The sequence below is a fragment of the Giraffa tippelskirchi genome, chromosome 3 (assembly GCF_054371585.1).
Source record: "Giraffa tippelskirchi isolate mGirTip1 chromosome 3, T2T-mGirTip1v1.2.pri, whole genome shotgun sequence".
NCBI lineage: Eukaryota > Metazoa > Chordata > Mammalia > Artiodactyla > Giraffidae > Giraffa > Giraffa tippelskirchi.
In genome coordinates this window covers 84,160,200-84,173,138 of record NC_137277.1, presented here as the reverse complement: position 1 = coordinate 84,173,138, position 12,939 = coordinate 84,160,200, and the positions used below count along the sequence as shown (strand labels likewise).

Sequence of the window (12,939 nt, the reverse complement as noted above, 5' to 3'; positions counted from 1 at the left end):
CCTCTTGATGAAAGTGAGAGAGGAGAGTGAAAAAGTTGGCTTAAAGCTCAACATTCAGAAAACTAAGATCATGGCATCCGGTCCCATCACTTCATGGGAAATAGATGGGGAAACAGTGGCTGACTTTATTTTTCTGGGCTCCAAAATCACGGCAGATGGTGATGGCAGCCATGAAATTAAAAGACGCTTACTCCTTGGAAGGAAAGTTATGACCAACCTAGATAGCATATTTAAAAGCAGAGACATTACTTTGCCAACAAAGGTCCATCTAGTCAAGGCTATGGTTTTTCCAGTGGTCATGTATGGATGTGAGAGCTGGACTATAAAGAAAGCTGAGCACCGAAGAATTGATGCTTTTGAACTGTGGTGTTGGAGAAGACTCTTGAGAGTCCCTTGGACTGCAAGGAGATCCAACCAGTCCATCCTAGCGGAGATCAGTCCTGGGTGTTCTTTGGAAGGACTGATGTTGAAGCTGAAACTCCAATACTTTGGCCACCTGATACGAAGAGCTGACTCATTGGAGAAGACCCTGGTGCTGGGAAGGATTGGGGACAGGAGGAGAAGGGGACAACAGAGGATGAGATGGTTGGGTGGCATCACCGATGCAATGGACATGGGTTTCGGTGGACTCTGAGAATTGGTGATGGACAGGGAGGCCTGGTGTGCTGCGGTTAATGGGGTCGCAAAGAGTTGGATACAACTGAGCGACTGAACTGAACTGACAATAAATAATTAAAAATAAATAAATGAAACAACCTTTTAGGGGAAAAAAAAAAGTTATGGCCATAAAGCCATCATGCCAGGGCTTCCCTGTTGGTCTAGTTGTTAAGAATCTGCCTTGCAATGCAAAGGACACTGGTTCAACCCCTGGCCCAGGAAGATCTCACATGCCACAGAGCAACTAAGTCTGTGTGCTACAACTACTGAACCCATGGACTGCAACTACTGTACTGAAGCCCATGTGTCTAGAGCCTCTGCTCTGCAGTAAGAGAAGCCAACACAATGAGAAGTTCGAGCTCCACAACGCAGAATAGCCCCTGCTCGCTGCAACTAGAGAAAGCCTGTGTGTGGCAATGAAGGCCCATTATAGCCAAAATAATAATAATAATAAATCTTAAAAAAAAAAAAACCATCCTGTCAACCTTCCACAAAAGCTCAGACACTCAACTTAAACACCTTAAGGACTGAAAAAAATATATGTAGCATTCTCATCCTTCAATTTTAGAACAAAGAAAGTCCTTAAGAGATCATCTGGCTCAAAACTTCCCAGAGTGGGTTTCATGAAACATTATTCTCCCCAAATGTTCTGAATAGGGGTGAGGTGATTCAGATAAGTTTGGGAGAACTCTTGAGAGTCAACAATGCACACTAGGGATTAATTAGCAAAGCTGTGCAGTCTACAGAAAAGAAATGATTAAGTTTATTTTAAAAAAAATACTTAATTTTTATCAAACCTATTTGAGCACAGAACCCTTTTTGCAGTATTTATTAAAATCCTATAAACTACTGTTTTGTAGAAAAACCCTTAGCTTATATATTGAAAAAATGAAGTTCAGACAGGTTAGGGATTTGTCTCAAGGTCATACAGTTAATAGGTACACTGAAAACAGATTTCACCTTTCTAGACTTCACTTTAGTGCTCTTTCTTGTGCTGTGTTCTCATACAAAGCCTGTAGCTCCAGAAGGATCATAGACTATATAAACTAGACCATGGATGTCATCTAGTCCAGAGCCCTCTTACTTCAAGGGGGAAAAACAGTCTCAAGAGAGGTGAAAAACCTTGCCCCAGTGACACATAAAATCAATGCCTACAGTAGAACCTAGCTCTTAATTTCAATGCTTGTATCCTTTCCACAACAGCATACTAGCTCCTGCAAAGCCAACATTTTCTATCTCTGAGAAAAAGGAGTGATGGATAAGAGGGGATTTAGCTATTTGGGACGCAGTAAAATATTTATCAAAGTGCACTTGTGTCAGTAGGTATTTTAAACCATTTAAACATGATTGTCTTTACTTACAAATGTCATCCACTGTGACAGGGAATCAATGTTTCAAGCTGTTGAACAGGTCATCATCCCTGCCCTGTTGGATGACACCTGTAAATAAAATAAATCTAGTTTTGAGTGAGTAGATTTTAAGCCAACTAGATTTAAGATGCATGCAGCTTAAAACAAAGAGTAGTTTTTAAGAGATGATTCTTAATCAAGGTTTGCTGAAGAGAAACACTTTTCAGGGCCAGCTATTTCACCCTATGCCACTGGCCTTCAGCACAAAAATCCAGGTAATGATACAAGTAATGTTGCCAGAATATAGAGGGCACCATGGCTCTTAGAGCTAAAAGCCTCTTTCAGGCACTAGCTACCTCAGTCTCTTGCCTCTGTGAATAATATTTTCACTGTGTAGGAGGGACAACCAAGGCCCTATGAGGTTAAATGACTAGTCCTATGTTAATGTTAAATAACTAAGTGTCTTTAACTTGAGTCCCTTAATGTAGAAGAATGTATACAGAACACATCAGCAAAGTTTATCATTAGGCTGATCCAATTTGAAAGACTTACAGACATTTCGAAAAATATTTTACAGATGTTAACTTAGAATATTCTAGACACATCTTCATAACATATAATATCAGTGCTCGATATTTAAATACAAGCATTACTAAAAAATGCCATGATGAAAAATAAAAATGAGAAAATGGGAACTAGAGTGCAAAGAACAATATTAAATACAGCATGCACTTAGGATTCTAAATTCTAGTTACTTCCAAAAAAGATTTGTAGTTCCTAACAAATTGAAGTATATGAAAACCATTTGCTACAGTCTATAATTTAAAATGTTGGTTTCTCTGTAGCCACAAAATGCCACTCTAAGATCCGCCAGAAATTAAGATTTAGGTTGGACAATGCACATTTGAAATTTCCATTCTGTACCTAAATACTCCAAGGGAATGGAAAGCATTCAATATTTTAGAATCCTGCCTTGAGACTATGACTGTCATAATAACATCCCCATCAAACTCACATTGAGTGCGTACTTTGTGTAACAACACAGTGTCTGATTATTTTATACATACTATCTCAGTCAATCCTCCAAAGCTGAATATTATTACAATTTCACAAATAAAGAACATTAAAGCACAGAGAATTTAAGTAACTTGCTGAAGTTCATGCAACTGGTAAAATATTAGAATTTATGCAAAAATCTATCTGGTGACAGAATCAAGCTCAAATCACTATATAGCACTACATTTATTTAATATGGCAACTTAAGATACTCAAAAATATAAGAATTCATTAAAACAATTACAATTAGAAAACATAAAACTTTCCCAACTAAATCCCACACAATATTAAATATGAGGAAATTCTCATTCTTTTTCTTGGGGGAATAAAGGGATACTAGGGACAATTTTCAAAGTAAAATTATTTTAGTGCCAAGGAATTAAAGATTTTGATGTTAACCTTAAATATATTACAACTAAGACAAATGAAAAACCTTAAACTGTCTTTCATAATGATAAAAAAGTATATCTTCCTGATTTACTTTCTAAGTCCATAAAGAGGTAAATTCTCCTGTTACTTAAGAATACTCTTAAAATAGTGTAACAGTTATTGAAAAACTGAATTTAACCATGTGTATTTAAAAATACACGTTATCTATCAATTTTCTAAAGAAGAGAACTACTTATAAAGTAAATTATTTTTAAAGAAAACAAACTGATAGATAATGTACCCCCCTTAATTTTTTATGTAATATAGCTAGTATAAGTTATGCTTCTGATTAAGACTCAAACTTTTTTACTATAAAATTTGTTGGCCATTTTTCCAACAAATTTTTAAAATTATAAAACTGATAAAATAAGAAATACTCAGGAGTACAAAAACATACCTGACATATTTTAACTGAGTAAGAATAAGCTATATGCAAAACTCAGCATCACAGAAACTAGACATTAAGGAAAAGGCACGCCCTTTCCAAAGCACCATGGAGAAGTCAATCTCTTCTGGCAATAATGGTTTTCTTACAAGGACCCCAAACAGAAGAAGATAAAGTGTGGTTTCATGATAGCTTACCCTTTTCTCTGACACCCCATCCTGGCCTGTAGAATCTTTCTCATCAAGTGTCTCTTTCAGGACTGGCATATGTTTTTGGTATGCTGGCTCTCTGTTTAAGGTTGTGTATCCTATGTGCTCATAAATTGGGTTTATCGTCATCTTGGCAATGTATTCTGCTGCCTTGGTTTCAATATAGAGAGTAATCAATCCATCAGTCACCAGATCGTGGATGGACTCAAAGCGCTTCTCCCCAACAAAGTGCTTTCCATCGTAGTAGAGCCTGAAGTTTCTGGTTTGACTTCCAAATCTGCCTCAATGAAATGGGAAAGATGTTTTTAAGAAAAGTAAGCAAGTGAATTCTTTCTGAAAAAAAAAAATTTTAAACTATTGCTTTGTGTGTGTCTTCTTCGTTTGTTTAAATAAACTGTGGTTAATCTCTATGAATCGTCTGGAATATGGAAAGTTAAACTTTTGAACACAAAGAATGAATTTGCAACAATGAGGGATAACTAGACCAAAGCAGGCCTACCCTAGAAGGTAAGCTTTGTTCTTATTTATCTTTTTAAGCCACTTCATTATGACTTTAGGAAAAACAGGGGAAAATAAACCTCATATCCTATTAGAACACAGTCAACAATCAACTGGTCAACTATATATGACATTTCTGTATTAGCATGTTCTTTCCAAGTTGATCAATAAAAGTATTCAATGTACTTCAGATCCCAGCATTCGTGTCTTTTAATGGGAAAGCTCCACTAAGGGCTCACCTAGATGTGATGCCAGCAATCATTTAAAGAAGAGCTGATTCCAGAGCCTGAGTCATACAGTCGAGCAGGATGGCACAGAAACACACTTACGCTATTTCTAGCCATGGGTTAAGGACATGCTCTTCCCTTTCACATAGTCATTCTTCTGTCTGCTTGCTGAGTCTGGGTAAGAGATGCTTGGAATATATACAGGGCATATAAGTCATAAACTACTGGACTCGAGAAATTCTATTTTTACTTCTGAGTCATATTTCAGTGGCATTTTTTTAAAATCTGAAGAAGAATGGTTTATGATAATTTCAGTATTTTGCTTCCTGCGGTAAACCTCAGAAATGGATCCAAGTTGGCACAACTAGCATAATGTCCTTCCAAGATGACAAAGACAAGAACATGCACTGACTTTAATAAAAGCTGATGCCAAAAGGCACTAAGGGCCATCTCTTAGTCTCTGGAAGTTAGCCCTGAGTGAGTCTAATTTAAAACCAAACAAATCAGAAAGGATATATTTAATTTCACTGTTAAAAATACACAGAACAGAGATGAACTAAAATACTAAATTAATAGCTGTTTAAGTGTTTAAATAGAACTGCAAACTTATGCAACAATACTATTCTGGTATACGTTACATTTCAGGAAGACAGAAGTGAGAATTTTCTTAAGATTTCACTTTAAATGTGCCCTACAAAAGGAATCAATTTTTTTTTTTAAATAATGGCCTGAGGTATCTCTGATTCTGTCATTCAAATTAGACTTTAACAGTTATTTAATCTAGAATCCAATATTCTATACATGCTGGTCCTTCTTCTAAAATAAAACTGATCTAGCTTTTGGTTCTTTAAAAGCAATTAAATTTTAGTTTATATTCAAGTGAATGATTCATATAATTCCAGTTCTCATTCTCATTTTCCTCTAACGTTAAAGAGATATTTCTCCCAAGTAAATTTTCCTTATGATGTATGTCTAAAAAGTTGGAAGGTAAAATTTCTACACCAAAGTTAAATATACACTTTTTTTGAGTTAAATACACTGCTTTTATTATTTCCTCTTCACTAATATTCATTATTTGTTACCGCAAAATAAACATAGGAAGCCATTTTATAATTTTTGTAAGATCCATACAGCAATAAACACAGCATGGTTTAACATTAAGCTCTTTAATATTTCACTTGCATTCAAGGCATTTCAGTAAGGGATTAGACCATTTTATTCCACAGGGGCTTAAGATTTTACAAATAAGCAGTTTCACAATGGGTATGGCACTTAAAGACTATCTAAGCAATGCTGGCAGGCATTTGTCACTCAACTGTCTTCTGAAATCTGCTAAGTATGGGAGCAGAGGACAGAAGGGAAGATGGCTGAACTGGCCTCACAGGGGTGGGATGGTTAATTGAAAGAGTGGAAATCTAATGTTAGACTTCTTAACCCTTTACAATGAAGCTCTTTCCAAGCCATTCAAGGAGGGGTTTCCTGGCTACTTCTTTGTTATTGGGCAAAAAAGTCTAAGTAAGTTTGTTCTCAACTTAATGACTTGAAGAGACTGTGTGCATGATTCCCAATTTCCAATACAAAGATGAAATGCTGAATTTTTAAAAGTTTATCTTTAGGTGGTTTTATATAAAATGATTATAATAATATATATGACTTTATTCATATACAGAAAAGTTACATTTCTATAAAGTGATACATGATACCACGTCAGTCCAATATCCCCCTCACACTATGAAAACCAAGAAACTCACTGTTTAACAAGATCTAACATATACACTCAAACCCACATAAGATCTGAGTTATTGTTTATGTCCCAGTACAAAAGACCTTTGCAGTCTTGAAAGAGGGTTTGGACCGGAGAAGGCAACTCCTGGTTCCTTTGTGTTTAACAAAAAGCTTCAGGCTTTGGCATCAGACAAATTAAGTTTATATCCTGGATCTGCCACTTAGTGAGGAGATTTGGGGAAAATCATTCTTCAGATTCTGCACCAAGATACAGGAATAAAGTTACTCTATATAATAGTAACATTACTTGACTGTGAGGATTACATAAAAATACTTAAGATAAAGTTACATACAGTTAACCCTTGAACACAAGTTTGAGCTGCACTGATGACTGGGGTTTTTTCAACAGTAAATCCTCTAGCACTGCACTATCTGAGGCTGGTTGAACCTGCAGATCTGACAGTGGATATCACAGATAGAGAGGGTCAACTATAAGTGACATGTGGATTTTCACTGTGCAGAGGGTAGGTATCCCTAATCACCACACTGTTCAAGGGTCAACTGTAGACAGTAGGTTCAACTGCAGTCCCCTGTCTCCTATGTTAGCTTAGACTTCTGCAGAGAATAACAAAATGATTATCAAACAATAAAGTAAAACAAAAGATATTCAATAATATGTACTGAAGTAAAACTGGTTGTGTAGGAACATCTCTGCACTGGTTGACTTTACAGCCAATGAAAAGCAAAGAGGAGTTCTTTGTGAGTTTTTTCACTCAGGATGCCCAAGGTTTATACTATGTAGTTAACTGAGTGGAACTACAAACAGAGTGTAAAGAGAGGAGGAGAGAAGCTGGAAGAGTCCTTCCACAGGGCCTTGGGAGTTAGGCTTCTGATTTCAAAGAAAAGAGGTCAGTATAAATACTCATATTGAAAGCAGGATGTTTTAAATGGATCCAGCGATAACTCTGGTGGCTCAGACAGTAAAGAATCTGCCTGCAATGCGGAGACCCGAGTTTGATCCCTGGGCTGGGAAGATCCCCTGGAGAAGGGAATGACAACCCACTCCAGTATTCTTGCCTGGAGAATCTCATGGAAAGAGGGACCTGGCAGGGGGGAACCCCAATCCATGGGGTCACAAAGAGTCAGACATGACAGAGACTAACACACACACACACTGAACTCTTGAAAGCAGAGTATTAATTTGTAAAACCTGTTAATGCTAAACCATTTTCCCTTAATGTTTATAGGAAAATATTCTTTTCATCTTTTCTTATATTCACCCTCTGCTTCTGCCCTTGTTTTTAAATAGCTGTTCATTTTTTGATGAACATGTTCAAAACTGGATAGGTCCAACCCTCACCTAGACAGAGTTCAACAAGATGAAAATCTGTTTTCTCCAAAGTGGTACTGCAGCTAACAGAAAAGAAAGACCAGAATAATCTGTTCTGAACTGCTACTGCTATATATAATTATGACTTTCTAGAAAGAATGTCTTTTTATCCAGTGACTTCAGGTTTTGGTTTTCATGTTTTGATGCTGTGCCCATTTACATTCAGGTGAATTTCAAAATACGTAATTCTAAGAACTAACTTTAAAGTGACCTGAATCCTTAATACCATTCTTTCTATTTTTAGCAAGTAAATTGCACTCATAAAAGAAAAACTCAGTCTAAAGATACAAAATGATGAAAATATATACAAAGAATGACCTTTGGGGTCTTACTTTACTTTTTTCTGAAACCAAGAATTAGTTGTGATTTGAGCCCAAAGTATTGGGAAGTATCTCTTCAAAGGAAAGCTCTAAGCTAACAGATGTTTCCTGTTAACAAACAGAAAACAAAACATATACAACACGTTTGTCTAAGTTAACAATAAAATGTTAGAACTATTTCCAGAAACCAACATACAAAAACAATTTTATTTATCATAAATATGTATTTGTGTATTTTTATCAGAGTCAAAGCTAGTGGTAAAATACAAATATCTCATAAATTCTTCTAATCATAAACATACTCTTGGAAGAAGGTTAAAAGAGAGACAAGAATATGAGGAGGTATTCACTTGAATACTAAAAAATGAATTTAAACTAACTAAGAAAGGCTGAGGGAGAGAGAACATAGCCATACACAATTTCAAGATATTTTCTCCATCTAAAACTTTTGTTAGGATACTACTTTTTCCTATCTTACTGTATAATTCTGGATGGCAAAATGGGATTAAATTTTATAAATAGTTATAAAATTATTTTTTATAAAATTTATAAATATTTCTAAACATATAAATATTATTATAATTATATAATATAATTATATTATATAATTATATTATAATCATTATATATTAATATAAATTATAATGTATATTATATTATTTATAAATTTTTATAAAATTAATATAATTCACAATGGCGAAATATTAAGATATGTGAACTCAATGATGATATTCCCTTGGCAAAATAAATCATCTTGAGGAAACAAGCAGACCAATGTATCTAACTAAACCTTCAAAGGTGGCACCAGGCAACTCTGGAAGGTGGAACTGATATGGAAGTATTGAAGAAGATCTGTTTAAGAAACAGTTAGATATCCCCTCACATTCCCCAATCTTGTCCCCTTCCCCAGCTGGTGGAAGACTTGAGCTCTGTTCTCTGGACAGTAAATCAAGGGGATTTTGAACTGAGGAACACGAGACAGAGTGGAAGGCAGAGATATCATCCTGTAAACTAAGTGAGTTTTAAATACTGAAGATTGAGACTTCATCTCTCTTTACCACCAGGTTCTTAGAAGGCTCGTATCTTTCCTTAAAATAAGAATGGAAGATTCTTGTCTGGGAAGTCTTATCAGCTCAGCTGAAAAGACATAAAATAGAGATATCATCCTATATTTGGGAGGCTTCTCTCAAGCTCTCAGAACTATTAGTCAACTTTTTAGTTTTTATTTGCCTCAAGATATTTTCTAATTTCCCATGTGATTTCTCCTTTGACCCAAGAGTGTGCTGTTTAATTTCTACACGTCTGTGAATTTTCCATTTTTCCTACTGCTTGACTTCTAATTTCATTTCATTGTGACTGGAAAAGATTTTTGGTATGATTCAGTTTTCTTAAATTCCTTAAGACTTGTTTGGTGACCAACGTGTGATATATGAATGTTCTCTGCGTACTTGAGAAGAATGTGTATTCTGCTGCTGTTGGGTGAGTGTTCTGTACATGCCTGTTAGGTCCAACTGATGTACAGTGTTGTTCAAGTCCTTCCTTCTCTTTCCTGTCTAGTTCTATCCATTTAGTGCCAAATAAACTTAAATTATGAGCAGTCAGCTGAGGATCATCTGATATCTGAGGAAAATCTCTTTGATGAAGGATAAAGGCAAACAAATAGAATCAAAACAAGCTGAAAGAAGCAAACCAAAAGATGACAATATTTTTAAAATTATCAGTATGCTAAAAGAAACAAAAGTAGGATAGTTCATATTTCTATTCTTGAATAGGATTCAGCAAGAAGTATTAGGATGCTACAGAAAAGGAACAATATAGAATACATAGAAAAATAAGCAGAAAAAGGAAATATAACATATATGAAAAATTTAAAGAAGAAATAAAAGATAAAGTTGAGAAGATATTTAAGAAGAACAAAATGACAAACAGATGAAAAAAAGAGAAAAAATAAGATAGAGAATCAATCCAGGAAGTCCAACATCTAGGTAACAGGAGCTCCGAAAAGAGAACAGAGAAAATAGAAGGGGAAGAAATCTAAAAGGTAATTCAAGAAAATTTATCACAACTGAAGAATATAAGTTTACATAATGGAAAAAAACAGGCCCACATCAAAAGGGTAAACATGAAAAGATGCTCAAAGAGTGGTCCAGTAAATACAAATTAAAACTTTATAATGGTGGGCTTTTGTAACTCAGACAGTATCAGCCACTGGCAAGGATATATAGCAGCTAATAAAACCAATACCTGGCATACTTTTTAACAAAATGGTTTAAAATGATCCAGTAAACTTGAATATATGTATACCTATGACACAACAATTTTATTCCTATGTAATACTCCATACAATAGGAATGATTATGTGCTCTAGGAGAGAAATACACAAACAGCAGGAGCAATGCTCAAAATGCCTAAACATTGAAACCACACAAATTCCCAATACAACAAAAAAAATTCTGTGGTATACATACTGTGGTGGTTAATTTTCTATGTTAACTGGAAGGGTATTTTCAGATGAGATTCACATTTAAATCAGTGAACTTTGAGTAAAGCAGATTACTCTCCATAATTGGGTGGGTCTTACTCAGTCAGTTGAAGACCTAAATAGAACAAAATGACTGGCCTTCTTGAAGCAATTTCTTTCTGAGGGAATTCTCCAGAACACTGCCATTGGACTTTGCATCATCTGCTCTCCTGGGTCTCAGACCTGCGAGCCCACACTGCAGACTTAGACTTGCCAGCCTCCACAATCATGTGAGCTGGTTCCTTGAGGTAAGTCTCTTTCTATATACATACACATCATTATTGGTTCTGTTAGTCAGGAGAACCCCGACTAATACAATAAAATACTATACAGCAAGGAAAACATACATGCAACAATGTGGATGAATTTTTAAAATGTTGGGAAAAAATAACATGTCACAAAACAGCACATACAGTGTGATTCAGTTATATAAAGTCCAAAAGCAGGCAAAATTCAACTGCATTATATCAGAATGTATATATGGATGGTAATACTATAAACAAGAGCATGAAAAAGATAAGTAGAAAGTGAGTCTAGTGGTTAACGGCAGTGAGGAAGGTAGAGATAATTATAAGAAAGTAAAACGTAAGAACCTTCTGGACTACCATTAAAATATAATACTTGATTTGTAGGGATTATGTAAGTTTACATATATTTAAATATAATCTATTTTAATACTGTACACATAAGTTTTATATATTTTTATATGGTTTACTTTATAGTAAATTTGTACAAAGAAGGAATTCCCTGGTGGTCCAGAGGTTAGGGCTCTGCAGTTCCACTACAGGGTACACAAGTTCAATCCTTGGTCAGGAAACTAAGGTCCCTCATGCCACAATGATATGGCAAAAATATTTTTTTTGTTTAAAGAATAAAAGCAAAGGACACAGCATCCAAATGAAACTCAAAGACCTTACCTTGAAACAGAAAGCAACAAGAAACAGATTCCTTATAAGTGCTTTACATGGAATCTAAGAATATAAATTTATTAAGAGAATTCAATGCTGAGCTTTTAAAATAGTGACATGAAAAAGATTATACAGCTGACAGAAACTGAGTATCAAAATACTATTACTATTAATCTAATAAATAACTAGAAATGGTAGGGAATAGAATCACAAGACTAAAAACAAAATGGTGGCATGGAGGTAAGACCTGAATAAACATACTGAAAGCAGAAGAAAAATAAAACAGCAAATCAATTATGAGGTAGATAACAAACACAGAGGGCTTCCCAGGTGGCTCAGACAGTAAAGAATCTTCCTTCAATGCAGGAGATGCGGGTTCAATCCCTGGGTCAGGAAGATCCCCTGGAGAGGAAATGGAAACCCACTCCGATATTCCTGCCTGGGAAACCCCATGGAGAGAGGAGCCTCGTGGGCTACAATCCATGGGGCCATGAAAGAGTTTGACAGGACTAAGCCACTAAACAACAACAAAAGCAAACACAGAAGATTAAGAAAATACAACATTAAAAAACGCCCCTGAGGTTCAGATGGCAACAAACAGAACAGAAAACTTATGCAGAAATATAATTTGGGAAATATTCCAGGAAGAAAAGAACTAAATCTCAAGAAGAAAGAGTACATTGTCTGACGGATAAGTTTATTAAAGAACTATCAACATTAAAATATGTCTTAGTTTAAGCTACTAAGTTTGAAAAACAAAGAATTTTCAGATCACAGGCAGGAAACGGTCCATATAGGGGTGGGGGGCGGCAGGGAGGAGGAGGAAGACTGTTTCCAGATTTCTTTACAGTGACAACAAATGTCAAAAAAGAGAGATGTGATAACCATACAGTGAGGATACTCTATCCAGACAAGCCATTCTTTAAAGACACCAGGAAGACATTCCTGATAATAAAGGTATACCTTCATTTCAAAAACAGTCTTTAGAAGTCAGTGAATGGGGCCTTTCTTAGTAGTTTCCCAGTAACCAATTCACCTGCCAATGCAGGAGACACGAGTCTGATCCCTGATCCAAGAAGATCCCACATGCCGCACAGCAATGAAGTCTGTGTGCCACAACTACTAAGTCTGTGCTCTAGAGCCCAGGAGCCACAATTACGGAAGCCCATACGCCTTAGAGTTTGTGCTCTGCAACGAGAAGTTGCTGTGCAATGAGAAGCCAGAGCACCACAACTAGATAGCAGCCCCCACTCTCCATAACTAAA

The 12,939-nt window shown here is 35.7% G+C and overlaps 1 protein-coding gene across 9 annotated transcripts in view; it reads right to left on the bottom strand.

Moving 5' to 3' along the window:
* CHN1 (chimerin 1) overlaps positions 1-12,939 on the bottom strand; it is a 217,828-nt gene that overhangs the window by 88,776 nt on the left and 116,113 nt on the right. For 8 of the 9 annotated variants that reach the window (XM_081585406.1, XM_081585401.1, XM_081585405.1 and 5 more), the window contains one exon: positions 4,074-4,362. In XM_081585406.1, coding sequence (XP_081441532.1) covers positions 4,074-4,362 — 289 coding nt within the window. Of the gene's footprint in view, positions 1-2,018; positions 2,098-4,073; positions 4,363-12,939 lie in introns of those variants that run through there. The other variant, XM_081585409.1, reaches the window with a different exon arrangement.